The following is a 26801-nucleotide window of genomic DNA, read 5'->3' on the forward strand; positions in this document are numbered from 1 at the left end:
TTGGTTTATAAATTTTTAACATACAATTACCTATAAAAAAAAGGAAAGTATGTTATTTATGTTAAAATAATAGTAATACTTTTACAATTTTCTTTTGTTTAGGCTTTAAAAAAATAAATATTAATTATTTTATGGTTAGTTTTACTTTATGATATTTATTAAATAATTTCTTGTACTTGTAGGATTTTGATAATTTGTTTTTAAACATTTTTTAGTTAATATTTTCCTTTCACAATTTTCTTTCTTTAGTATCTTTTTAAACGAAAATTATATTTTTAAACAAAAAATAAATTTACTTTCAAATAATCTTTTATAATTATTTACTTGTTTGGGATTTAAAATAAAAATTACTATCCCATAATTTTAACAATATATAATTGAAAAAGACTGTTTAATAGTAATTTTTCTTTTCCAAAATCTTAAAAAGAATTGTAAGAAGATATTTTTGCAATAATATATCATTTTTAAAAATCTTTAAAAAGGATATTATATTTTTGACATATGTCACAATCTTAAAAAATTTATTGACACATGTCGCGATCATGTTAATTAGCAACTTTGAAAAAACAAACTTTATATAATAAGATTATATAATTAAAATTTTAGTAAATTTTGCTTAATAATTTGTAGTTTTAATTTTTGTAGATAAATACACTTAAAACACATTAAAATATTCATACAATTGTTTCCCGAGTAATTTTAGATTTATTTCCAAGTTTTTTTTTTATTTTCCGTAGATGTCATCAATTTTTTTATAGGAAAACAAAATTCAATTTCATGGTTGAGTTTGTTCATAATCTCTAATCTACCGCCGACAATTTCATTTAAGAATCTGAGTAAAAAACAAAAGATGTGTTCATTTCTGTAAGAGTTGTGTGAAATTTAATATGAACCTTTTCGTTGAATTTGTTTTGATAACCAAAAATTTGTATATTTCCGGAAGCTTAACCATCGAGCCATTTCATAATAAAACATTTTGAAATACAATCACTTAAGCATAATCACGTACATCATCTGAAAAAATAGTCTTTGGCAACTCCTTCTTAAATCGTCTCCTCTTCAAACAACACAATCCATCTAGAGTAACAAACATACATTTTCAAAATCTTATATATTGAACCTTTTATAACAGAAATTTGTAACAAATTATATTTGGTTTCCTTATCTCTTCCCATATCATTGTTCTACATTCTATTCAATCTTTGTGTTACTGCTTTTCCATTTTTACTTTTAGACCATCTCATTTTTTCACATTTTCTGCCTCTCCAACTAAGTTATTTCTTAATTTATTGTTCGCGTGGAATATTTTTCAATCAATCATCTTTCTGAAAAACCAATTGATCTCCTCTACTATCAATACCCGTATATTAATAGGTTTCTATTAATCCTTCATGTATAATGTATTGACATGGTTACGAATACACTGGAAAACAAACTTATAAATCGACATTGGTTTAAGTCTTTTATTTTTTATTGTAGGCGATTTAACTATTTTAGCAAAGCAATTATTTCACCAAATTGTATTGAGTCATCTAGAAGATGTCTTTCCTTCAAAAATATGTCGAAAGTTTAGCAAACAAAATATCAAAAGAAAAGGGGATAAAAAATTAATTTCAAGTATCTCTCGATGGATTTCTGATTCCCACAAAAATCACGTTTCCGGTGGCTGAGACCTTAAAGAACTAAGAAACAATATTGAAGTGATATACGTAAAATGTTAATCATAAATTCTCACATTTAGGGTGTTCAGTCTGGTAAAATCTCGATTAAAACCACACCGAACTAGAGAAAATGGTTTGGGTTTGCTAATATCGAATATACCAAATGGTTGTTATTTAAAAAAAAAACTGCAGTATATGGATATGATTTGGTATATAAACCGAATAAACTGATTAATTAAAATATAGTAGTATAACTATATGTAAATTATATAATATAATTAATAATATATACATAATTTATCTCATTTATAGGAACTCATATTTAAAAGGTTGACATTAGTAATTTAATATTTTATTTAAGTTAAAAGTTATATTTTCCATTTTAATCAAATCAAATAAAACAAAACTTTTATATATGCGTGCTAATTTAGTTATTTAATAATATAATCATATTACTAATTTTCTTATTTTAGTTTATAAAATTATTATTATAAAGTTAATATATTTTCTAATTATTTTAAATAATAAAATAAAATAAATTTTCTATTTAAGAACTTATATATATTTATGTTTTAATAAAATCAATATCTAATCCTATAAAGTATATTTTACCAAATGTTATAAAAATAAATATATTTATTGTTTTTGATATAAAACTAAATAAATCAATAACGGATGGTATATATACCAAACCAAACCAAAGTAGATATGGTTTTAAACTGATAGCTACTTTTTCATAAACCAAAATACCGAAAAACAAAAAAAATCAAACTGAAACCGAACCAAATTTTGGATTGAACACCCCTTAGTCATAGCATACCCCAAAAAGCAAACATTGGATAATTATATACCAAAAAACAAAATTTCTCTTAATATTGAAGAATTTGATATGATATATCTTAACCAAAATAAATAGATAATAATCTTTCCAGTCTTATAATTTTAAATATATACATACATATTATTTTAAAAATTAAATAAATATATTTATTTTATCTTAATTTATCATAACAATTTGGTCTTGGGCATGCATCGTTGTGGGAACCGAAATTCGCACAGTCGGTTTCCGTTTAAATTAGGAAAGTTAGGAAAATCTTAATTTCCCAGAGGTCCCGGATATCTGCTAAACCACACACCAAGCAATCAAAACACGAAATAAAGACGAGAAAAATAATAAATGGTAAAAAGAGAGCAAAAAGAAGTCTTATTCCGAATTTGCGTATGAGCGTTTACAACAAGGTAGGAGCCTCGGCTACAAGAGCTGTCGTCGAGTTCCTTAGTTCTAATAACCTAAGACTGCAGAACCTAGTTGAGTCGCAGCTCGAAATAAGAAAAACGGAAAGTTGCCTAATTGCTTTAAGTGCTAAGTTTGCTCTGGAAAAGTTCTTTCTTGTGCCTCTCACCTAGGACTCCTTATACACTCTCTCCAAAGTCGGTTTGAGCTTTCCTCTTCTACCCTTAAGCCGTCATAACTCGAAAATGGAGATATTCTATTTTTCTCGATCTTCATGATTATCCACGGAAACTTAACATTTATCTGTGGAAATTTGACATTTATCTTTTCTTGCGGACTAAGTATAAGCCGCCATAGTATCTATGGACTATTCCTTAAAAAAATAGTAAGTGGGTTTCTAATCACGTTTTAGACCAATTTGGGCCGTCTTTCGACTCGAAACGTTTATTACGATTTTTATCGATAAAAATAAACTTTCCGCGATTTTTTTCGTAAAGTTTAAGTGATAACTCCAATCGATGGGAGTGAGAAATGATATGGCTGCAGTACATAGGAGCTAGCATTAAGGAACACATGAGAATGCACAGATTTGGGTCGAACCCGTTGATCGATGTTCGAGACAGTTCGGTCGCTACGTAGCAACCGACTCGTTCGCGGATCGGTCGCTACGTAGACCGACCAAATAGCGACCGACCGAGTGGCTTGGTTGGTCGCTACGTAGCTATCGGCTCGTTCGCGGACCGGTCGCTATGTGGCGACCTTGTTTGGATCTTTTTTTGACGTTCTATGAACGTGTTCTTGGGCTATGGGTGTTTAGTTTCAATGGATCAACCGAGACTAGTGTAAGATTTCACCGCAAAGTTCTTCGTAAATATTTATTTACGAAGATTACTTTTCGTAAAAACATTCATGCCGATTTTTACGGATATTTGGATGTTAACTTCGTCGTGTCCGTTTTTGACGCCAACAATCGCTTTTTACAGACAAACGGACATGTTCAACAATCAATATTCTTTTTTTACATATAATTAAATTAAAATTTAAAATTAAATTGTAAGCAAATAATAAATATTGCAAGTCAACGAAAATTTATTTTAAATTTTAAAACTTTATTTTCTGCAAATAATACAGGAAAATACCTAGTTAAAAGTAAAAATATAGAAAACGGTGGGTTCTACTATGACCTATTGGTTTCCACAGCATCTCAGGTTCGAAACTTCAAATCGATATATATAACATATGTGGAAATGTCTCTTTCGTCCTTGTCTTCTTCCTGTGCAAGCTTCTTCTTCGAGTGACTGTACTGTTAGGGTTTGATCGTTGTAGTTTCTCGAAGAGAAGAATGATCGATTCTTGTAGTCGTTTTGAGCTTGATTTTGTGTTCTCTACATTATGGTCAACGATCTCACTACTACTCAGAACACTCCCTCTCCTCCGCAACAGTTTTCTCAACCATCGTCATCAAGTCAGCATCGCAGCGGCTGGTTTCCTCTCTCACTGGTGTTCTCTTGCTGATAAATCACAGTTTGGACGACAGTTTGTTGAAGATGATTCTCCCCTGTCGGCGATGAACATTACGCAGCCTATTGATGAAAACTGGCGGTATGAGGATCCTGAGTATCGGAAGTGGAAGAATCTAGAGGCCGAGATATTGAACCTATAGCTCTTCCTGCCAAAGATATTCTTCATTCGAATAGGTAAAATTCATGTTCCGATCAAATATGAACTTCACCTTGTTCTTTGTAGGATGGTTTAGTGGTGTTGTAGTTATGGGTCAAGTATTAGGCTACAAGCTGCAAAAACTTGATACATCAAATACGTTTTGAATAACAATTCCAATCTTGATTTAGTTTTGGTTGATTTGAAGTACGTGGAATGAAGTTATAGCCTCATAGCTTGGTCCAGCAGCTTGTTCTTAATAACGTAGAGACATCCGTTTGGAGTTTGATGGACAATTTCTACTGAATCCATAGATTCATTACCTGAGGTTTAATCTACAATGGTTCCAACCAAACTGTTGTGTCGAGAGTCTTTATAGAGACCATGATAGTTTTTATTGGGTTATCTATGCATAACTATTGTTTCACCATAATGTGATAGTGCTCTTCCATCTTCGTTTCGTGTGTATTGGAGCAATAGCCGAACGTATCTGTTTATCCTATATATATTAATTGTGAAGCATTATAACGTGTTTTTGTAGCCCACATGTCATCACTACAATGATTCTTAAAAATCTTTAGAAAAATAAGTTGGTGTATATAAATATATATTATATTTTTATTAAACTAACTATCAAATTGATTAGTAATTTACAAAAAAATATTCTCAATTCTTTGCTTAAACAAAATAATTAACAAATATATGATAATTAATGATTATGAATAATACATATTTGATAATAATTTTTGTATCATCTATTTTTTATTTAATTTAATATTATTAAAATAAATTAAACAATCACATTAAGCATATAATAAAAAAATTAGATTTTTTCTTATATTTTAAATTTTGATTTTTTTAAATGACTATAAATTACTAAAATGGAAATGGTAAAATGCATACATTGAAAACTTTGTGATCAAATGTTTAACTTTTTTTTTGTTCAAACAAGATACAAATGATCACAAATCGTATGAATATGAAATCTTATGAATAGATATTCATATTAAATATATACATATATATATATATGGGGTTTTTGCCAAAATTGACTTTTTTGCAAAATTAAATTAAATTATATACTATATAAAAATATGTAAATTTCAAAAGTATATAATCTGTTAAATTAAATTATATACCCATATATATATATATATTTTTATAGGTCAATTTTGCAAAAAACCCATATATATATATATGGTTAATTTAGTTATATGATCACACCAATTTAATTATATAAGTAGTAGATAATGACTTTTTAATTATTCAACTAGATTTTGACCCGCGCTTTAAAAAGCGCGGAATTAATTCTCTTTTAAAATTCTACAAATTTTTTTAATTATAAAATTTTATTTTAAATTATAAGATTATGTGTTTTTATATATGATAACCATATACATTTAAAATTTACTGATTGTTTATGTTATAATCATAGATATTAGATATGATATATAAAAAAATTATATTTATATTTATGAAATTATTTTTAAAGAAGTTAATTGTTTAGAAAAATATTGTATTAATTTTAATTTATTCTAAAGTATTATATTTATATACTAAAGATATTTTCTCATTACATATTTTAATATTATTTTTGCACATCTTTTTTTTTATTGATAATATTTTATTTGATCATTTAGATGCATATATTTGTTCCAATTATATAAAAACACTACTATATAAGTTGAAAAAATAAATGATATTTCACATTGCATATTTTAATATTATTCTTTGCAGATTTTAACTTTTAATGATTATTTATTTATTTATTTACTTAGATGCATATATTTGTTCCACCATATAAAACTCAACTATAAAAATTGTAAAATGGAAAGTTTATGGTTTTTTTATTTCTCATATTAGGAAAATACACTACAAAAAACACTTCAATTAATTTGTATCTAATAAATAAATTATATTAGTTTAATTTATTTATTATCCGCAAAATTAAGTATATTTCACATGATTAAAAATATCTAATTATTCAAAAAAAAATCTAGTCGAAAAAAAATTGCTATGGATATGATAAAGTTTTACCTATAGTAAATGCTAATAGTTAATTAGCATTATGGTTTTGTTTTGGTTTGTAAAGAAAATTTATTTGTTACCATAAATATGAGATATTTCTATTATTTTGTAAATATGATTAAAATTCAAGGGTAGAATCCTAAATTTTTAAAATAGGATCATGCTTTAATAGTATAGATGTTGCAACATAACAATCATGACTTTGGGTGATAAAATATTTTTAATGGTTATTTTTGTATAAAATATCATTGAATATGATCTTATTAATAAATATGTTATACTGCTATTTATGGCTTTGGGACTGAAATAGTGATATATTAGAATACAATGGTTGATTAAAATATTAAAATAAATATTTTACTTTTAGTTAAACGTGAATTGCAGAAGATAATTATTTTATATGATTCGTTTTTCTTTGGCAATCGTAGAAGATTTCATTTATAAATATAGTTGTGTAAATATTTCAATTAACTGATATTTCCTAAAATGCAGGAGATTATAACTATTTCCTTATATTATTTAGGATATGCTATGTGTAGAGATTAAATAATGTGTCTAACTAAATTCTAATTAATAGGTCCAAACAACCTTTATAAGTAGATTTATTAAAAATGCTTCCCTTTTAATAGAATAGATATATATTTATTATTTCATAATATGTTATAAACATATAATATATAAAAGAATTTATATATAATGTTCATTCCGTGCAAGGCGCGGGTCTTAACATAGTATACCATATAAAGTAAACAAAATGATGTTTTTATTTAGTTACCAAAAATATGTTTATAAATAAACAAAAGGTATTGGTTTTGATTTATGTGCTTACTCTAATATATATACTTTTATATATACAAATTATTTTTTTAATAGATGGTTTCTAATATGTTATTTGATCTTGACAATTCCAGAAATACAGTCGTTCATCTCACAATACTAGTTTGACTAAGGAAGCAAAGAAGAAGACCAATACTTCCTTCATTTCTTAGAATATTTTACTTTTTTATCAACATATCTTGGAAAATTCTTTCGATCATTTATTTGGGACGTTTAACCAAGTTGAGGATGTTAAAAATATCATTTCACTTAGTGTGACTCAGTTATATCCAAATTTTGTTAATTTATTGCATGGATCTCTTCTAATTGCTGGATCACTTGGAAGATCGGTTGCCATAGAAAATGGAACTTTAAACTTAGATTCAGATAATGGTTCTATAAAACAGTGTCATTAATACATAAAAATAAGACTAATGAAGATTCAGAACCAAATGGAATAACCTTTACTTGAATGTAGTAACTACTTTTGCCTTCTTATTCCGGTCCAATGCAATGAATCTCAGGAATGTTTGTGCCAGCAAACGAGCATCAAAACACAGCGTTTGATGATGTACAATCGGGACTTGTGCTCCTTTGCTACTCTACACCATTTTTGGGTCACCGAAGCTCCTTTCTGAGACAGGCACCTAGAGAGTGATGACTTGGAAGATAAATCAGATGAACATTTGGTAGAACTGTTTCTAGAAAGATCAAATAGAGACTTCGAAGTTTTAGGTTTGGTGGAGAAACTCCGTCTGAAAGTGGGATCCGAAGAACTAGAAGAAGACAAAGCTTTCGTTGAGAAGCTTCTCGTGAATTGGGACTCCGGAGATGGAGAAGATAATGTTTTAGTTGAGAAGCTTCTCTTGAAAAGGGATTTCGGAGATGTAGAAGGAGAAGTTTTAGTTGAGAAGCTTCTTGGGAAAACGTGTTTTGAAGAAGACGAAGAGCAAGAGAAATACATGGTTTGCAAGATGGAATCTTCCTCCGTGAAGTTCCTTAGCTTTTTCACATCCATGAATTAACTATCTGCTTCCTTTTTTTTTATCTGAAAGTGTCAATGTATATATATTGTGTGTGTGCGGAGAGATAAATATGAAAGATGAGAGATGAGGAAAATGAGTTCAAGTCGATAATATATATATATATAACTAGCCGGGTCTACATGACTACATCCATGGAGGCTCCACAACTCTTGTTGCATAGAAATCATATCTAAGGAAAATCCAATTGTATCTTAGACCATCCACAATGCTGATACTCTTGGCTCTATAACCAAGGTAAGTTTTTTTAAATTATTTTATTATTTTTATTTTATTTTTTAGTTAAAGAAAAAAAAAAGGAAGGAAGGAGCCAATTGCGAGATCCCACGTGGCGGTGGGACCCGCGTACAGTAACAAATCTGATCCTTAGCTAAGGATTAATTTAGCACAAATTCTTAAATTTAGTAGACCCCACACATTATTATAATACTTTTTTGCTAAGGATTTTTTGCTAAGGATCCCCATTGGACATGCTCTTATATATTAAAACATAATTCACAACCTTGATTCATGTGTGATATTTTAAAAAATAAGCACTCACTAGAAATCAGTTATCATTCATTTATTACTAATAATATGGCTTAATAATATATCATTCCTAATATAACATCAATTCATATAAAACCGGATTGGTTAACAAAGTCATATTTAATTCCTTAATAAATTATACATAGTGACAATGTAAACCATCGTATACTTGCAAATACTGATCTGATTTAACTAATTTAACCAATGTATATATAATGGTTGTATAGACATAAACCATTTTGTTCATAGACTAATACATTTTCGTCCTATTCGAGAGTTCTGGTATGTTAATATACATGCCGTTCATGTATTAAACAAAACCAACTCGTATCAACGATATTTGTAGACAGACCATACAGCCGGTTCGTCGTTAACAACTCGAACATTCACCTAAAATGGTCCATAAAACCTCTGTTTTAGATTGTTGTAGTCATTTACACATTATTTATACATGTTCAAGTGATGATTCGAGTTCGATTATTTGAACCTGTTCACCTGAAAAGAACCATCAAACCGGTCTTATCATATCAACATCGAACATTTAAACCAATATAGGATGTCCTTCTATTTTATCCAAATCATTGTTTATCTTTAAAACCAATATAATAAGATTTTTCAAAACCAAGATTCTGTTGCAAAAATAATATATATATATATATTCCTTATATCGAAACAACTAATTTACACAGTATCATATTACTTGAACGTTTAAAAAAGGATATTCTAAACATAATGATAGAATTATAATTTGCCGTCGACTCCTCATGTGTGTTTCCTAAATTTTTGCTATGAAATATCAAAACAACTAAGAAGAATATCCTCTAATATATATATATAACCATAACAACTTATTCAAAATTTTCTACAATTAATATATATTACTTGTGATGTGAAGCTAAAAGTTAATTTTTTACGATATAAATCTATGAAGCTAAAATTTTTTTTTTTTTTTAACTTTCTAAATTTGTGAAATGTTACAATATCTTTGAAGATGACGATAAAACAATATTTTACAAATCTTTATATATATAGTTACATTTTCAATAATGAAATAATAATCCAAAATATATATAGAAGAGGATACAAATATATGTGAAAGTTTGAAACTATCTATTCAATAAAAACATATACCGTAAAATTATAATGTTTTAAAATTGATAGAATATACATACATTTAGAATTGAAAACAAAATGATTATATAAAAATAAATGGAGACAAAAATCTGCGCGGTTGCGCTGGTCGAGATTAATTCTATACTATTAAAAGAGAAGTCATGACTTCTTTCATGTGTGATATTTTAAATGGACCATCCCTAGAAAGTTGCTTACATTATTTTTTTTTGTATTTCATAACAATATCCTAATAAGATATTTAATTATCTTTTTATTCCATCAAAATATTATTAATAATGGATAATTTCGAAAATATATTTATTCCATCAATATATAATTATAGTTGCCTAAAACCATTTATAATCTACTTACTAATAATAACATTTAATTATTCTATAGTTAATACCTGCATATGTTCTAATTAATAATAATAACAATTAACATTTATTATGCAAATAAAATAATGTTAGAATTTCACCATGCAAATAATAAAATAAAATCAAATATTAAAATCCTAACACTATTGTATTTTCATAATAAGTGTTATTATTATTAATTATGTTATACATTATACATGTATCAATATTTATATAGATGTTGTGTTAACAAACATGTATTGATAAATATATAATATTTTTAATATATATATACTGTAGTGATGATTTTTTCATGCGTGATTTTTTCATTTGGACCATTTTAAAAATTTATCAAATTATACATGAATTAATTATAATATTTATATTTTTAATTGAATAATAATAAATATTTTTAAAGAAAGTTCTATAAAATATGTTTAAAATATTTTCGGAATCAATTTAAATTTTATATCCAAAAGTAATTAATTTTAATTTTAGTTATCATAAACTATAATTAGAAATTAAAATTTATTTTAGTTTTGATTTATATATGAAAATGTAAAATTATATAAAGTATTATAATTATATATTCACTGATAATAACAATCTAAACTGATTAATTTTCAAAAATAAAATTTACAAAGATTTTGTTAGAAATATTCTTTTCTATTTCAAATTAAAATTATTTATTTTATCAAACTTAGTGTATTTCTCAAATAGGATATTTACTACAAACATATTTTGAAGTACAATGTATTATTGTTTTTCTTTAAAAGAAATTCTCAGTATCTCAAAAAATATATTTTCTACTATATAGATCCAATTTAATCTGATTTCATATAAATTTAAAATAAAAAAGTATGTAAAGTAATATTGTTACATAATAAAGTTTCCAAAATAATTTTTGTTACAAAAAATATAAAATTTATAGTAATAATATATAAGCCACATACGTAAACATAGCTATTATAGAATTACATAATATATAACACTAAATTACGTTAAGTTATTGGTAAATTTTGTTATATAAACTAAAACATTTTAGTATATAAATATAAAAACTCGCACGGTTGTGCGGGTCAAGATCTAGTTAATAATTTGATTGTTGAGATCAGCAAATTATATTAGTTAGCATATTACTTATATGATTAATTTACTTATGATTGTGTGAATTAGTTTGAATTTTGAACTTAAAATTTTGGTATAAAAAGCTTTTATGATTAAATTTCATGCTAAATATATTTATTTTTGAGTTTTCTAGTTTCTGTAGTTACATTTACCATAAAATATGTGGCATCGTGAACAAATCTATTGAGGGCTAGGGAGTTTTTGGTATTTAGACACTTAAGATTTAATGGTTTTAAAATAATTTCTTTTTCAAGTTAAAATTTTCCCAAGCATACTTTAATTTTCCTTCAAACACTCAAAATATAATAAAAAAAAAATCAATGTTTCAAAAACTATTTCTATACGTTTTGTAACCAATAAAAAAATCAATGTTATTGTAGTTTTTACTTGGTTAGTTGGTTATCAAAACTTTAACGGTTAAATAATGGATGTGAAATTTTGTTATTATCTTATTTTAAATATCTAAATTTTATGGTTTCTAGCCAAATTTGTTATTACCTTAGTTTAAGAATATTTCCAAAATTAAAATCTTTGTTATGTTCAAAAAAATAATGGATGTGATTTTAAAAATAATAAAATTAATGAAACAACGATTTGAAAAATTATTTTTTGTTATCATTTTAAAACAACTTCTAAATATGTACAGAGGTTAAAATTTGATTATAACGTATTCAACTTTAGTATCTTTAGAACTAAATTAAAGTTTATACATCCATTAAAATTCCTTTTTTTTCTGAATGAATATACATCCATTAAAATTCAAACTACAATCAGATCACATTCTTCTATTATAAAACAAAAATTTACTGTCAAAAGATTTTTACAGTTTCAACCAAGCATATTGTGTGTAAATAACTTTATGATATTTTGTGAAATAACACGATATTAGTTTTGTAATTTTCATAGACGAAATATAGTATAAATCATGAGAAGATGAACCAGTTTTTGCATAAAGATGGTATTATGAGATTTATCCATATATCATTAGCTCTGTTAAGAAGATTCCAACAACAACAAAGAAAACTAGTACTATAAACTCTTGCAGTCAACGAGCGTATAACTTTGACCACATCTATCAATGTTATTTCACTGTCAGTACATGCATGCGAGTCTTGATCATGTTCCAGCAATCTGTCGGTTAGTTATGAAAATGTAACTAACATGCATGTGAAGATTCCATTAAGGCTCCGAATGGAGAAAGCGGATCAAGCGTTGCGGATTTAGTGGATCAAGCGGATCGAGCGGAACAAAAGCGGTTCAAACGTTTCAAGTGGTACGAGTGTGGATCGAGCGGAACTAGCGGTTCAAAATATATGTTTGAATGGTGAATGTGGATAAAAAGTGGTCTATATTACTGTATAAGTTTAAATTAATATATATAAAATGTTATATTATTAATTATTTTTTCATAGTTAAAATTAATATATTAATTTATAAACATAATATATTAAAAATTTATATACATATTATTATTATTATTTATATAAGTATTATTATAACTTGTATTAAACTAAAAATTCATTTATTATTTACTCATATTATTTAGTTTTTATGTACTACATATTTAAATAAAAATACTACTAAAAAAATACTAATATTTTAAGATTCTATATAAATAAGCTAACGAAAAAATAAACATATTACATTTTAAATAAAATTGTTTATAAAATAATAAAAAGTTTGATACAACATTATATAAATAGAAGTAACATACATATAAAAGTGTGTTTCTTTTTGTTTAATTAGTTCATTATATTTCTATAAAATAAATCAAACTAAACTATAAAACAGTATAAACTTACTTGGAACACTCCATATTGTTGGCATATCTACTGTAGATAGCAGTTCTTTAGTTTTTGTTCATAATATAGAACCACTAGTGGTTCTTTATTAATTTATTATTTTAAAAGCAGTCTAATTTTAACTAGAAAAAAAATAGTGAATGGAGAAGAGAAGGTGGTGCATCCGTTTAGGGTGGGTGATCCACTTTTTATATGCTCTCCATTCCTAGCCTAAATCTCAAACCAAAAGTATTTTTTGCAACTTTTAATCCACCCAATCGAAGTAAGACCCGGTATATTATTATTAAAATAGTATTCCATATATAGTTGGAGTTTCTTTTTATCAAGATTGATGACTATAGACAGATAGCTCTCTCTAACGTTTACCTCACTATCATTTTAAAGATCCTCATCATACGCCTCCAACATATATTCAACCTTGTTATCTCGGCAAATCAATCCGCATTCGTACCAAACAAATTGAGAAGTTCGATAATTGTTTCTTATCATTCATCTAAAGACCTCAAGGCCTATATTTATACACATCAGATTTCCTAATACTATAGAATTAGAGGAAACTACAATAATGGAAATATTCTATTCTAATGTCATCTAGGTTTGGGATATGTACATACCCCAATAAACATTGATTCATCTTTGACAATGTGATGATCATTCATTATAATCTTCACGTTCTGAAAGAATTCAAGAGATCAAAAGTATTGTTCCATGGCTATAAAACTGAAATAAGTAAAGCTATGACAGACTCGCGTGGGTTTTCATATAAGTTGTCCTAATACGATTGGGTTTTCATGATTGAACTACTGCAATTGGATAATGCAATGGGTTACTTATGTTTCGTACTCCTTTATCAATGGCCATGTAAAAGTATTTTTCTTACCTTAACCTGCAATTAGACAAGAAAACTCTCTCTTCCCATGTATTTTCATACTCTATGGAGTAGTGCTTTCAGATTTATGTCACTCAGCTAAGTCACTAGAACCTCTGAAAAGCATTCGAGTGGTGAGAAGAAGCTATAGATAAATAATCTTCTAATTGCACACGACATCATGTTATTCGCCAAAACCTCAACCAAAAGCTGCTCGCCTCTAATGATATGATCATTGGCAAGTATAAAAAGGGTTCAGGACAAAAGATCAATCCTAAAAAATCCCCCATCACCTTCTCCGCTAATATATCACCGTAGATTAAATCAAGGATTAATTGACAATGTTGAAATCTGTCATATGAGCGATGAGGTATCCTCATCTACCCAAATATGAACCAACCATATGGATAATTTTAAAATCTTGACATCACTCTGTAACTTTACGCATCAGTGTTCCTAAACGTATAATTCAATATTGACAAGATGAGAAAAGAACGTGCTGAAAAGGGTGGGATACGAAAGATGTATATGAAAAATGTGACCAATATATAGTCACCTAAGATTATTTAGCTGGATCGAAGAGCTATAGATATAAAGACAATAGATTTTGGGACCAAAGACAAAGACGAAGAGAATATTAAAAACTGAACACATTGGACCAATATTACGTTCACATGTGAGCATATTAATTGTTACAAGCCGTGACCAATGAAAACTTCTCAGATTTCTCTGTTCACATATCGCTTAGTACTAGTAGACAAATATTAGACAAGAAAACTATTAGCTCCACCGAAAGTTTGATGTGTTCTTTTGGCCCCACAAAATTAGCCTCTTAAGAGCATGATTATCGGTAAAAACGTTTTTGGAGTTCTTAATTTTTTTTTTTATTGTGTTCTGATTAAAAAAAATTAAAAAAGAACTAATTGCGGATCGCCGCGTATCTATGGAGCCCGCAAACAGTATAACAAACCCTTGTGAGACGTTTTTTATTTGGCGACATTGAAGCACGGTATTTGCAAACAGGTGGTGGGGCCCACGCGTAAGAACCCTCCTCCCACCACCGATAATCATGCTCTAAGAAACCATACTAAACATTGTTTTTAATTACAAACACACAAGCCGTAATTTTCTTGATAAGAAACCATACAACATTTAATTTTCTTTTTATAATCCCGGGTATCCAGCAAGCTGAAATCCACTCGACTAAGTTTTTTTTTGGGGGGGGGGGGGGGGGGGGGGGGGGGGGGGGGGGAGGGGAGGAGGGTTTGTTTACTGACGCCAAACAGACCTCGCAATGGAAATTAAAAATCTATTTTGACTGGCCATACAGTCGGATATATCTGAGATGTCAAGTTTTAAACCAGGGTGTTTAGCACCTTTCCAAATCCGCGTGTACCACTTGATCACGCTTGTGTGGTTACAACATATAATTTTCTAATCACGAAATGACATAATTTTATAATTTTTCGAAGAGTAATTGAGTTTTATAATTTGCACCAGGCCCATAAAATTTGCACCAGACCCATAAATTTTGTAATTGATTTTTATTAAAAATTATAAAACTCAATTACTCTTCGAAGTACTTAGGGGGAGTTATTGGTTTGTGTTTTATAAGGAGTTTTAAAGATTTGAGAGTTACAATGAGTCTAGTGTTATTTAATTAAGGCTTTCTAAAACTTTCACTACAAGAAAACTCAAGCTTAAAGAGGAAAATTAACGAGGAAAAACAAACCTCGTAAATTTACGTCAACTTTACGAGGAACTTACGTGAAAAACAGTATCATCGTTATTTCCTCGTAAACTAACGACAAAAACCGTTCGTCGTAAAGTCGATGTAACGTGACGTGTCATTTACGAGGAAATAACGATGATATTATTTTTCACGTACGTTCCTCGTAAAGTGGACGTAAACTTCGCGTGTTATTTACGAGGAAATGATTTACGTGGGTTTAGCGAGAAAATTTTAAATCCACCAACTTTGTAGGTGTTACACGTTTTTTTTTTACCTAATTAATTTTCGTCGTAAATTCATAGGAAAATTACAACTACAAGATTCGAAATTTCCTATAAATATAGATGTTTGAACATCATTTTAAACACACTAACAACAAAAAACGTAAAAGAAAAAAAAATGGCTGGCTCCGGAACTATTTACGAGTTGCGGAAGTGGATGTATATGCACAGAGATGCTAACGGGAGAGTGACGAAAGAATACCTTGCGGGGCTGGAGACATTTATGCATCAAGCAGATTCAACACCGCTCGCCCAAGAAAGTGGTAAGATATTATGTCCTTGTCGGAAATGCAACAATTCGAAATTGGCAAACCGTGAAAATGTTTGGAAGCATTTAATAAATAGAGGTTTCACGCCAAATTACTATATATGGTTTCAACATGGAGAAGGTTTTAATTATGATCAGAATGAAGCTAGTAGTAGTAATAGCAATTTTGAGGAAGAACCGGTTGATCATCATTTGCATAATGAACATAGTTACCATCAGGAGGAGATGGTAGATTATGATAGGGTTCATGATATGGTAGATGATGCATTCGTAGCTCATGATGAAGATGAAGAACCTAATATAGATGCAAAAAAGTTTTACGAAATGTTAAACGCGGCGAATCAACCACTTTACAGTGGTTGTAGAGAAGGTCTCTCTAAATTGTCGTTGGCTGCTAGAATGATGAATATTAAAACTGATCACAATCTACCTGAAAGTTGCATGAACGAATGGGCGGACTTGTTTAAAGAGTATTTGTCGGAAGAAAATGTGTCTGCTGATTCTTATTATGAGATTCAGAAACTGGTTTATAGTCTTGGGTTGCCTTCAGAGATGATAGATGTTTGCATCGACAACTGCATGATCTATTGGGGAGATGATGAGAAGCTAGAAGAATGTCGATTCTGCAAGAAGCTACGATTCAAGCCGCAAGGACGGAGACGTAATAGGGTACCGTACCAAAGGATGTGGTACCTACCAATTACAGACAGATTGAAAAGATTGTATCAATCAGAGCAGACTGCTGAGAAGATGAGATGGCATGCCGAGCATACTCAGACGGATGGTGAGATGACTCATCCATCAGATGCAAGAGTCTGGAAACATTTCAACAAAGTATATTCGGATTTCGCTAGCAATAGCCGCAATGTGTATCTCGGACTATGCACAGATGGATTTAGTCCGTTTGGAATGTCAGGGAGACAATATTCATTGTGGCCAGTCTTTCTTACACCATACAATCTGCCACCGGAGATGTGCATGCAACGGGAGTTGCTATTCTTGACCATATTAATACCTGGTCCAAACCATCCAAAAAGGTCTCTGGATGTTTTATTACAACCACTGATAAAAGAGTTGAAGGATCTGTGGTTAACAGGGATGAGGACGTATGACTGTTCAACGAAGACGAATTTTACGATGCGAACGATGCTTTTGTGGACCATAAGTGATTTTCCTGCCTATGGGATGTTGTCTGGATGGACTACACATGGGAGATTAGCTTGTCCATATTGTAATGGAACGACAGATGCGTTTCAACTGAAGAATGGTAGGAAGACAAGTTGGTTTGATTGTCACCGTCGGTTTCTTCCCATTGGCCATCCTTACCGAGGAAACAAAAATTTGTTTAGGCACAAAAGGGTTGTGAGAGACACTCCTCCTCCATATTTAACTGGAGAACAAATTGAAGCGCAAATCGACTACTATGAAGCTAACTAAACAGTTCGTTGGGGTGGTAATTGGCATGTCCCTTGTAATATGCATGATTCTTACGGTGTTCATCACAACTGGCACAAGAAGAGTATATTTTGTGAGTTGCCATATTGGAAGGATCTTCTTCTACGCCACAACCTCGATGTGATGCATATAGAGAATAATTTTTTTGAGAACATCATGAATACAATATTGAATGTCCCAGGGAAGACAAAAGATAACATAAAATCGAGGTTGGACTTGCCGGATATTTGCTCAAGAAGCGAGTTACATATTAAAAGCAATGGACAAGTTTCCTTTCCGATATTCAGATTGTCTTCAGAAAAAAAGTCAGTGTTGTTTAACTGGGTGGCATCAGAAGTGAAGTTCCCCGATGGGTATGTTTCAAATCTCTCTAGATGTGTTGAAAAGGGTCAAAAATTCTCCGGGATGAAGAGTCATGATTGTCATGTTTTTATGCAACGACTACTGTCCTTTGCATTTGCGGAGCTACTTCCAACAAACGTACATGAAGCACTTGCAGGTACATAGTGTATTATATCACAATAATTTTATAACGGTCTAATTTGCAAAATAATATATGACTAACAATGTGTTTAATTGTTTTTGGAATATAAAAGGCATTGGAGCATTTTTTTCAGGGATCTGAGCACACACATTCTTAAAGAAGAAGTTGTGGAACAGCTTCAGGAGAACATTCCCATCTTATTGTGCAACCTGGAGAAGATATTTCCTCCCGGTTTTTTTGACGTCATGGAGCATCTAGCTGTCGACCTTCCATATGAGGCATTGCTTCGTGAACCTGTACATTACGGATGGATGTATCAGTATGAGCGAGCCATGAAATATTTGAAGGGAAAAGCAAAGAACCTCGCCAAAGTTGAAGGTTCTATAATTGCTGGAAGTTTGACGGAAGAAGTTTCTCACTTCACATCGTACTACTTTGCGTCAAAAGTACGTACCCGGAGAAGAGCTCCAAGAAGATATGATGATGGTGGTGTTGCGCCAACATATGCAGTTGCTGGTGTTCCAGATATCTTTAGCCAGATTGGGCGACTCGGTGGGAAGTCTAAAGAGGTTTGGTGGTCGAGTGAACAAGACGCTCATACTGCACACACCTATATTCTACTCAATTGCGAGGATCCATTGATGCGTTATTTTGAAAGGTAACATATATATGGACACTTCGAAACACATCTAATTAAGTATAATAAGTTATATTAATTGGGAGAGATTCATTTCTATAAAATGTAATTTTACAGCCTATTTGTTTCTCAAGTCGAAGAAACATTTTCTGGTATATCCACAAGTGACGTAGACAAAAGGAAAGATCAACACTTCATTAAGTGGTTGTGAAATCAGGTATTAACTTAAACTCTTTTTTCATACATGATCGGTATTTCAACATTCTCTTACTTTTGCAGGTTGATTATGACGACGATGCAGATTATCCTAAGTGGTTACACGAAGTAATTCAATCTCCACTTGTAAAGGTCACCACATCACAGATGTATTTCACGCGAGACTATACTTTTCACACATATGAGTATGGTAGACAGCAGGCGACCAATAACTATGGAATATGTGTGAAAGGGGAAACAGATTTCTACGGGATCTTGACAGAGATTATTGAAGTCGAATTTCCAGGTATACTGATGCTGAAATGCGTCCTCTTCAAATGTGAATGGTTCGGCCCCGTCGTCAACAGAGGTGTTCGGTCTAACAAATTCGGTGTAGTTGATGTCAACAGTGGACGACGGTACAACAAATTTGAGCCTTTCATCTTAGCTTCACAAGCAGACCAAGTTAGCTTCCTTTCATACTCTCGGATGAGAGATTCGGGTATAAATTGGTTAGCAGTGATCAAAGTTACACCTCGAGGACGAATCATCAGTGGAGAAGAACCACCATTGCAAGAAGAACAGATACATGAAGTCGAGGAACCTGGACAAGAAATAGATGACATCCTTCTCATTGATCTGCATAATCACGAGTACGAAGATCTTACCGATGATGCCACAGACGAAGCTGTTGAAGACGAGTTTAATGAAAATGATGATATTTTTAGTGATGACGAGAATGTCGATGAATCCGATTGATGTATTTGATTTTGTGTAGTTTGTTTTATGAATAAGGTAATGTGAGAGTTTGTTTTATGAATAAGGTAATATTGTGGGAGTTTGTTTTGTGAATAAGAAAATGTGGGAGTTTGTTTTATGAATAAGTAAATGTGGGAATTGTGGTTTGGAATGGAAATAAAGATGGGGTTTGAAATATATGAAGTAGAAGATAAAGAATTGTGGTTTGGAATGAAAATAAAGATAGGGTTTGGAATATATGAAGTAGAAGATAAGGAATATGGGGTTTGGGGTTTTGGATTTTAGGGATTTAAACGTAATACTCGTTAATTCTTCGTAAGTTGACGTCGAACTTACGACGCACTACTCGTTTATTCCACGTAGGACTAAATCGTCGTAAAGCACTTGTTGGCTAACGTGGAAATAACGACGAAATTTAAAAAAAATAAAGAAAGCGAAACCCGTTAATTCCACGTAGGAGAGAATCATCGTAAACACCCCGTAAAGTAAATGAAGAACGCGGCCCTCTTTAATTCCATGTAGGACGAAATCGTCGTAAACACCCCGTAAATTAAATGACGAGCGCGGCCCTCTTTAATCCACGTAGGACGAAATCGTCGTAAACACCTCGTAACATAAATCGTCGTAAACACCTCGTAGTGTAAAAACTAGAAAAAAATGAAAAAAAAAGAAAGATACTGGATTTACATGTGACAAGGCTTCCAGCAATTATATTACTTAAGTCTCACCAACATAAATTCCAATATCTTCTTCTCTTTCTTTTTTTTTTTCAAATATTTATAATTTGAATAGGATTTGATTTTGGAGTTTGATGTGAGATAGGGTGTGATTTGGGAGTTTGTGAGTGGGTTGAGAAGGAGAGTTATGGGTATATTTATAGGGAAGCTTTTCTCGGTAATTCCACGTAAGCTAAATCGTCGTAACTTCCTCGTATATAAAAACACGGGCCTTTGAAATTCCTCGTAACTTCCTCGTACAATAAAACGCGGGCCTTTGTAATCTGTCGCTGTTTTGTCGTAAAAAAAAACACGGGCCTCTGTAATTCGTCGAAACCTTACGAGGAATTTGCGACGGTAAGTAATCTTATATATACCCCCGAGCGCTCATTCTTTCTTTCCTCTCTACTTCCTCTCCATTTCCTCCCTGTTTCGTTGCAATTGTAAGCCTCTCTAATTCATCTCTAATTTGGTTAGTTTAGGATAGATTAGGTGGTTAGTATAGGGAATTTAGATAGGTTTACGGATCTTATTATATTGAGTGTTGATTGGATAATGTTGGGAAATATACTGGTGACGAAAATTAAAAAAATTAATTTTTTTTCAGGTTCGAAAAGGTAGACTTACTGCCCATAACAGAGAGATGTTCGGTGAGCCGGGTAGTCGTTTAGACCCGTCGTCTTCTTCAGCTCCCGGTTCTTCGGGTCAGGAGACTGTCCCCGAGACTCAGTACACTCAGAGAGTCTTTGGGTCTCCTTCTAGTGTACCTTCGGTTCCTCATGTGCCTCCCCCGATGGCTCATCCGACGATGCCTCCTCCTGTGCCTCCTCCGATGGCACCTCCGATGCCCGCCGAGATTTATCCCGATTTGATGGTGCCTCCGAGTGCTCCTTACTCGCAGTACACTGTAGAGGACATTCTCCGTCTGCCAGGCAGAGAAGGTTTACCAGTCATCGACCCCGACCGACCGGACGAAACTTTATGGTATGTTACATTATTTTTTTTATTCGTTTTAAATTCTTTTATAACTTTAAAAAATAATTTATATTTTACATTTGTATTTTCCAGGTTTGGGATTGACGGATGTCTTGCATCGGACGTAACCGACACGATGAAAGGTTACTTCTCCATGGCACATCCGAACTGGAGTAAGACGCCTCACTACGTCAGAAAGACGTGGTTCAAAATTTACGTTGTAAGTTTCTATTAATTAATTATATATCTTTTAATTTTTTCATGATTTATATATATCTTTTTGAAAAACTAATTATAAATTATTTTTTCCAACAGCAAAAATATAATTGGGCCTTGGGGATCACTGAGAGGGTGACGAAGAAGTTTATCGCGAAGGCAAAAGTTCGCTTGTTGGACACGGTCTCCAACTGGAAGGGTGACTGGATCGTGAAGGGGTATGAGCGTGGCAAACCCGCTGAGCTCACCACGGATGTCTGGGATGGCCTCATCCGATATTGGCGTCTTCCTGATTCCATTAGAGTCGCCCAGTCTTGCTCTAACTCCCGTAACATAGTCGATGAGCACGGGAACGGGCCGATGCTTCACACTACGGGCCAAAAACCCCACGCCGGTGTCCGTTTGGAGATGGTAATTAAATATTTAATTAAATTAAAATTTTAATATATATATATATATATTCTAACAACTTTCTTAAATATTTTTTATGCCAAAGAGACGGGAGAACTCCCGTCTCTTATGGAACTTTACGAGAGGACCCACAAGAACAAGGCGGGCCGATTTATAGATGGCAAGTCCGAGCAAATCTACAACGATTTGGCTGCTCGCATTGAAGAACGCCAGACCCAGCTGACCCAGCAGTCCACCGATGGATGGATTACCCGTCACCTTATCCACACCTGAAGTGGATAAGATTTACGAGGAGGTAAATTTTCTAAAATTTTAATTTTTTTTATTATTCATTTAATTTAACTTTAAATTTTTACTAACAAAATTTATTTTTTGTTTTTAAGGTTGTCCCTAAAAAAAAGGGACGGACGTTGGGGATTGGTTCCGTCAACGATGTTTCGAGAGCGACATCGTCTTATGGTCAGCGACGGGATGATGAAATCTCTCAGCTGCGTAGGGTGTCCGATGAGCTGCGTAGGGTGTCCGATGAGCTGCGTAGAGAGTCTGCTGAGCTGCGTCACGAGTTGAGCTCGACGCAATCTCGTATGGGTGGACTCGAGGGCTTCTTGGACGTTGTAGCGGCCACAAATCCGGAATGGGAGGCCTTGTTGAGGACCATACGACAACGAAATCCTATTCCAGGCGAGTCAACATCCGACACACATGCCGAGGCGGATGTAACGGCGAGGAGCGATGAATTCTACCGGGCGATGAACGACTCTTAGTTCTTTTTAATTTTGGTTCTTGTATTATGAATTCAAAACTTATTTATATATAAAATATTTTGGTTTTGATTTTTTATAATTTAAATTTTATTAATAATTTAAATAATTTAAATTATTTTTTTAATTATAATTTTTTTATATTTCAGTAAAATAACGAAACGAAGTAAATTCGTAGCTAATTTTGCGACTTCTGTACGTGGAAGCTTAACGAAGTTTTTACGAGGAAAGGTTTACAAGGAAATGACGTGGAAAGTTCACGTGGTCTTTACGAGGAAACCTATCAAGGTATTTACGTTTACTTTACGAGTATTTACTTTCGAGTTATTTACGTGGGTTTTACGAGGAACGCCTTTCGAAGTATTTACGAGGAAGTTTAGCGACGTCCTTACGTGGAAGCTTTCCGTGGTCTTTACGATGAAGTGCTTTTCTTCGTTTTTACGACAAAATTATTTCCTCGCTATGTTACGACGAATTAGCGAGGAAATATGCTTTACGACAAACGTTTAACGACGAAACGGGTTTCCTCGGTAATTCCTCGTAAACTTGCTTTTACGACGAATTTGCGAGGAAACGCGCCCTCGTAAATCTTTTGTTTTCTTGTAGTGTTTGTTAAACTCTGGTGTATAGGTTTATAAATTTGTAACAAGTATTTAAAGTTTTTAAAAGTCTAGAGTTATTGGTTTATGAGTATAAAACAGTTTTGATGATTATTATTATAAAAACAATTTACCAAATTTTAACAGAATTTAGATTTACTTAGAATTCTACTAAGAGTTTGGGTGTGATTGGGTGGGTTGTAGGAAGTGACTTTAGCTTAATTTTCATCTACAACCTTAAATATTATCAATCATGTTTTATCTTAGTTTTTAAAGCTACAACAAAAAAACTAAAGCTACAGCAAAAACATACAAAAAATGGTTGTAAAAATCTTATTTTCTAAAGCTCCATTTTTTTAGCTGTAAGAAATTTTAAAACTACATCCCTTAAAGCTAAATCAAAAAATTCTACAGACTAATTTCTAAAGTAAATTTTCTACGGTTACAGCCTAACCAATCACCCCCTTTGATAGATTAGTTTAGATTTTTAGGGAGGAGATAATTATAAACTTTAGTAGAGTTTATCTTGAAGTATTGCATAATAAAGATAGTATCGTGTTACAATATTGTGTTGCAACGTATTCGTAATTATCCATTATTTGTTGCATTGGCTATTCGTTTTCTATAAATTATATCCATGTGAAGACGCAACAATTCAGAAGCTTCTCCAAAATTTGCAGCTCTGAGGTACATTTATGTCATGTATAATTCTATGATTATATGCATTAATTCTTTATTCATATTTCATTTATGGTTCTTTTCTAGTTTGGTATGTTGATCTTGTGATATTATTATTATATAACTAGCTAATGGGGATTCACAAAAGAATAAAGAAAAAGATGGGTATAGTCAATGGGGACCAGAGGAAACAAAACTTCTGACTGATTTACTTGTTGATGCAATTCATCGAAATTGGCGTGCTGCTAATGGTTTAATAAACAAGTTCACGGTGGAACAAAAAATTTTGCATGTTCTCAATGATTTACTTGTTTGCATTTTTAGTTGTTATCATTTGTATTTGCATTGAGTTTCTGTGTCATGTTCTATGTCCGCAAGACCACCATTGATGCGGACGTAACGAAGAGAACAACCTTTGGTTCAGTAACGACTAGAAATTTTGCAAAAGGGATGGGCTGTGTCCTGTGACAAATTATAGTTGTTGTACTAACAGAGAAAACACACAAAGGATTGAGAGATATTCTTGCAGGTTTCCGATCATGAAAAAAACAATAACGAACTCGTGATATGGTAAATTGTTTATATATGGCGTGAGACCAGACTTGGTAGTGGAGGACTACAAAGCAAAATGATTCACTTGGGATGATTTCAAAAGAAACGAAGCTGATCTATTATTTAATTATATCTCATCTAATTTTTTAAAAAACTTTGACAATACATGATTAACTTACTATACTTTTTTATAACGAAAAGTATGTAGAATCATAAACTAATAACAACATATTTAAAAACAATGGAAAAGTCATTTACTTTCATTTTTGTTAAATAACACAAGACTTTTACTGATTTTATTAAATAATGAATCCAATAACTCTAGACTTTTAAAAACTTTTAAATACTTGTTACACATTTATAAACCAATAACACCAGAGTTTAACAAAGTTTTAGAAAGTCTTAATTAAATAACACTAGACTCATTGTAACTCTCAAATCTTTAAAACTCCTTATAAAACACAAACCAATAACACCCCCTTAATACTTTAAAAACTCAGATTCCTGCTCCAGCCTAACACCACATCAACCAAATTCACAAAATTAATGGTCTTTTTCAAGTTCGGTAGAAACTGAATTAAGAAGTAAAAAGGAGAAGATGTAATTGATACATAAATGTGATCCAATAAATCCAAAACCCTTAGTCAAAGGCAAACGTTGAAGAGTCATTTAAATTGCAAACCTTTTGATGATTTGCTTGAGGGGTTTGGCAAACTCCTTAATCAACATCTCAGTGTCGAGATCTTTGTTTTGTGAGTGAAAGGTAATTATGGAAAACAATCAGATATGGTCAAAATTAAAGAACTGATCTGTTGTTACCAGAAACGCAGGAGACGGGTCACCACCATCCGAGAACAATGACCGGCTGACACCATTGTTGTATTCTTTGTAGGAAATAAAATAGGATTAAATCTGGTGAAGCAGTGAGAATTGGAGAGGTCTCCATCCATATTTATAGTATAACAAAGTAGGGTTAGTAATGGAGCTTGACGAAGGAAGTTAATGGTGAAACGTAATTCCATGGTTTCTAGGTTGAAGAAAAGCTTTACACATCGGTTTTGGTATCGTTGCTGGGAACAATGGGAATTGAGAAGACGCATGATGTCGAAGACTCGAAGGAATATTACGTTAAGGGACTTCAAAGGTCTTACGGAAGGTTGGGCTTTGTCAATTTATCAGTAACTTGTATGGCCCAAGATGACATGTTTATTTCTTCGTAACGAAAATATAAATTTAAGCTTTGTCAACTAAATGACGGATTTAAGGATTTGTGAGACGTTACAGTTAGCAAAGGGAGTCGAGTTTGGTCTGTGTGTTCGTCGGCTAAGACTCAGCTGCAAGAAGAAGAAAGGAGAAGAACCCTAATACATGTGGGCAGCAAATAACATGTGGGCCGCAAAAATATAAGTGAAGCCCAGATAGATTTTATTTTCGGGATGCGCGTGAGTGTAACAAATCTAGAAAAATAAGAAACGCGTGAACACACAGAGAGCACAACGAGTCTACATGTGTCGCTAAAAGCACCTCCTTCTCTGCTGACGTGGTTGACGTGGATTTGTGAGACGTTACGGTTAGTAAAGGGAGTCGAGTTTAGTCTGTGTGTTCGTCGGCTAAGACTCAGCTGCAAGAAGAAGAAGAGAGAAGAACCCTAATACATGTGGGCAGCAAATAACATGTGGGCCGCAAAAATATAAGTGAAGCCCATATAGATTTTACTTTCGGGACGCGCATGAGCGTAACAAATCTACAAAAACAAAAGAAACCCGTGAACACACAGAGAGCACAACGAGTCTACACGTGTCGCTAAAAGCACCTCCTTCTCTGCTGATGTGGCTGCCTGTGGAGA

General features: G+C 31.7%; 1 protein-coding gene across 1 annotated transcript; it reads right to left on the reverse strand.

Annotated features, from left to right (window-relative positions):
• Positions 1 to 7757: 7757 nt before the first annotated feature.
• On the reverse strand, positions 7758 to 8942 carry LOC106413813 (small polypeptide DEVIL 15). Its single transcript, XM_013854554.3, has one exon. The coding sequence runs from the start codon at positions 8414 to 8416 to the stop codon at positions 7919 to 7921; it is 498 nt and encodes a 165-aa protein (XP_013710008.1). The 5' UTR covers positions 8417 to 8942; the 3' UTR covers positions 7758 to 7918.
• Between the last annotated feature and the right edge of the window lie 17859 nt (positions 8943 to 26801).

The sequence above is a fragment of the Brassica napus genome, chromosome A1 (genome assembly GCF_020379485.1).
Source record: "Brassica napus cultivar Da-Ae chromosome A1, Da-Ae, whole genome shotgun sequence".
Classification (NCBI taxonomy): Eukaryota; Viridiplantae; Streptophyta; class Magnoliopsida; order Brassicales; family Brassicaceae; genus Brassica; species Brassica napus.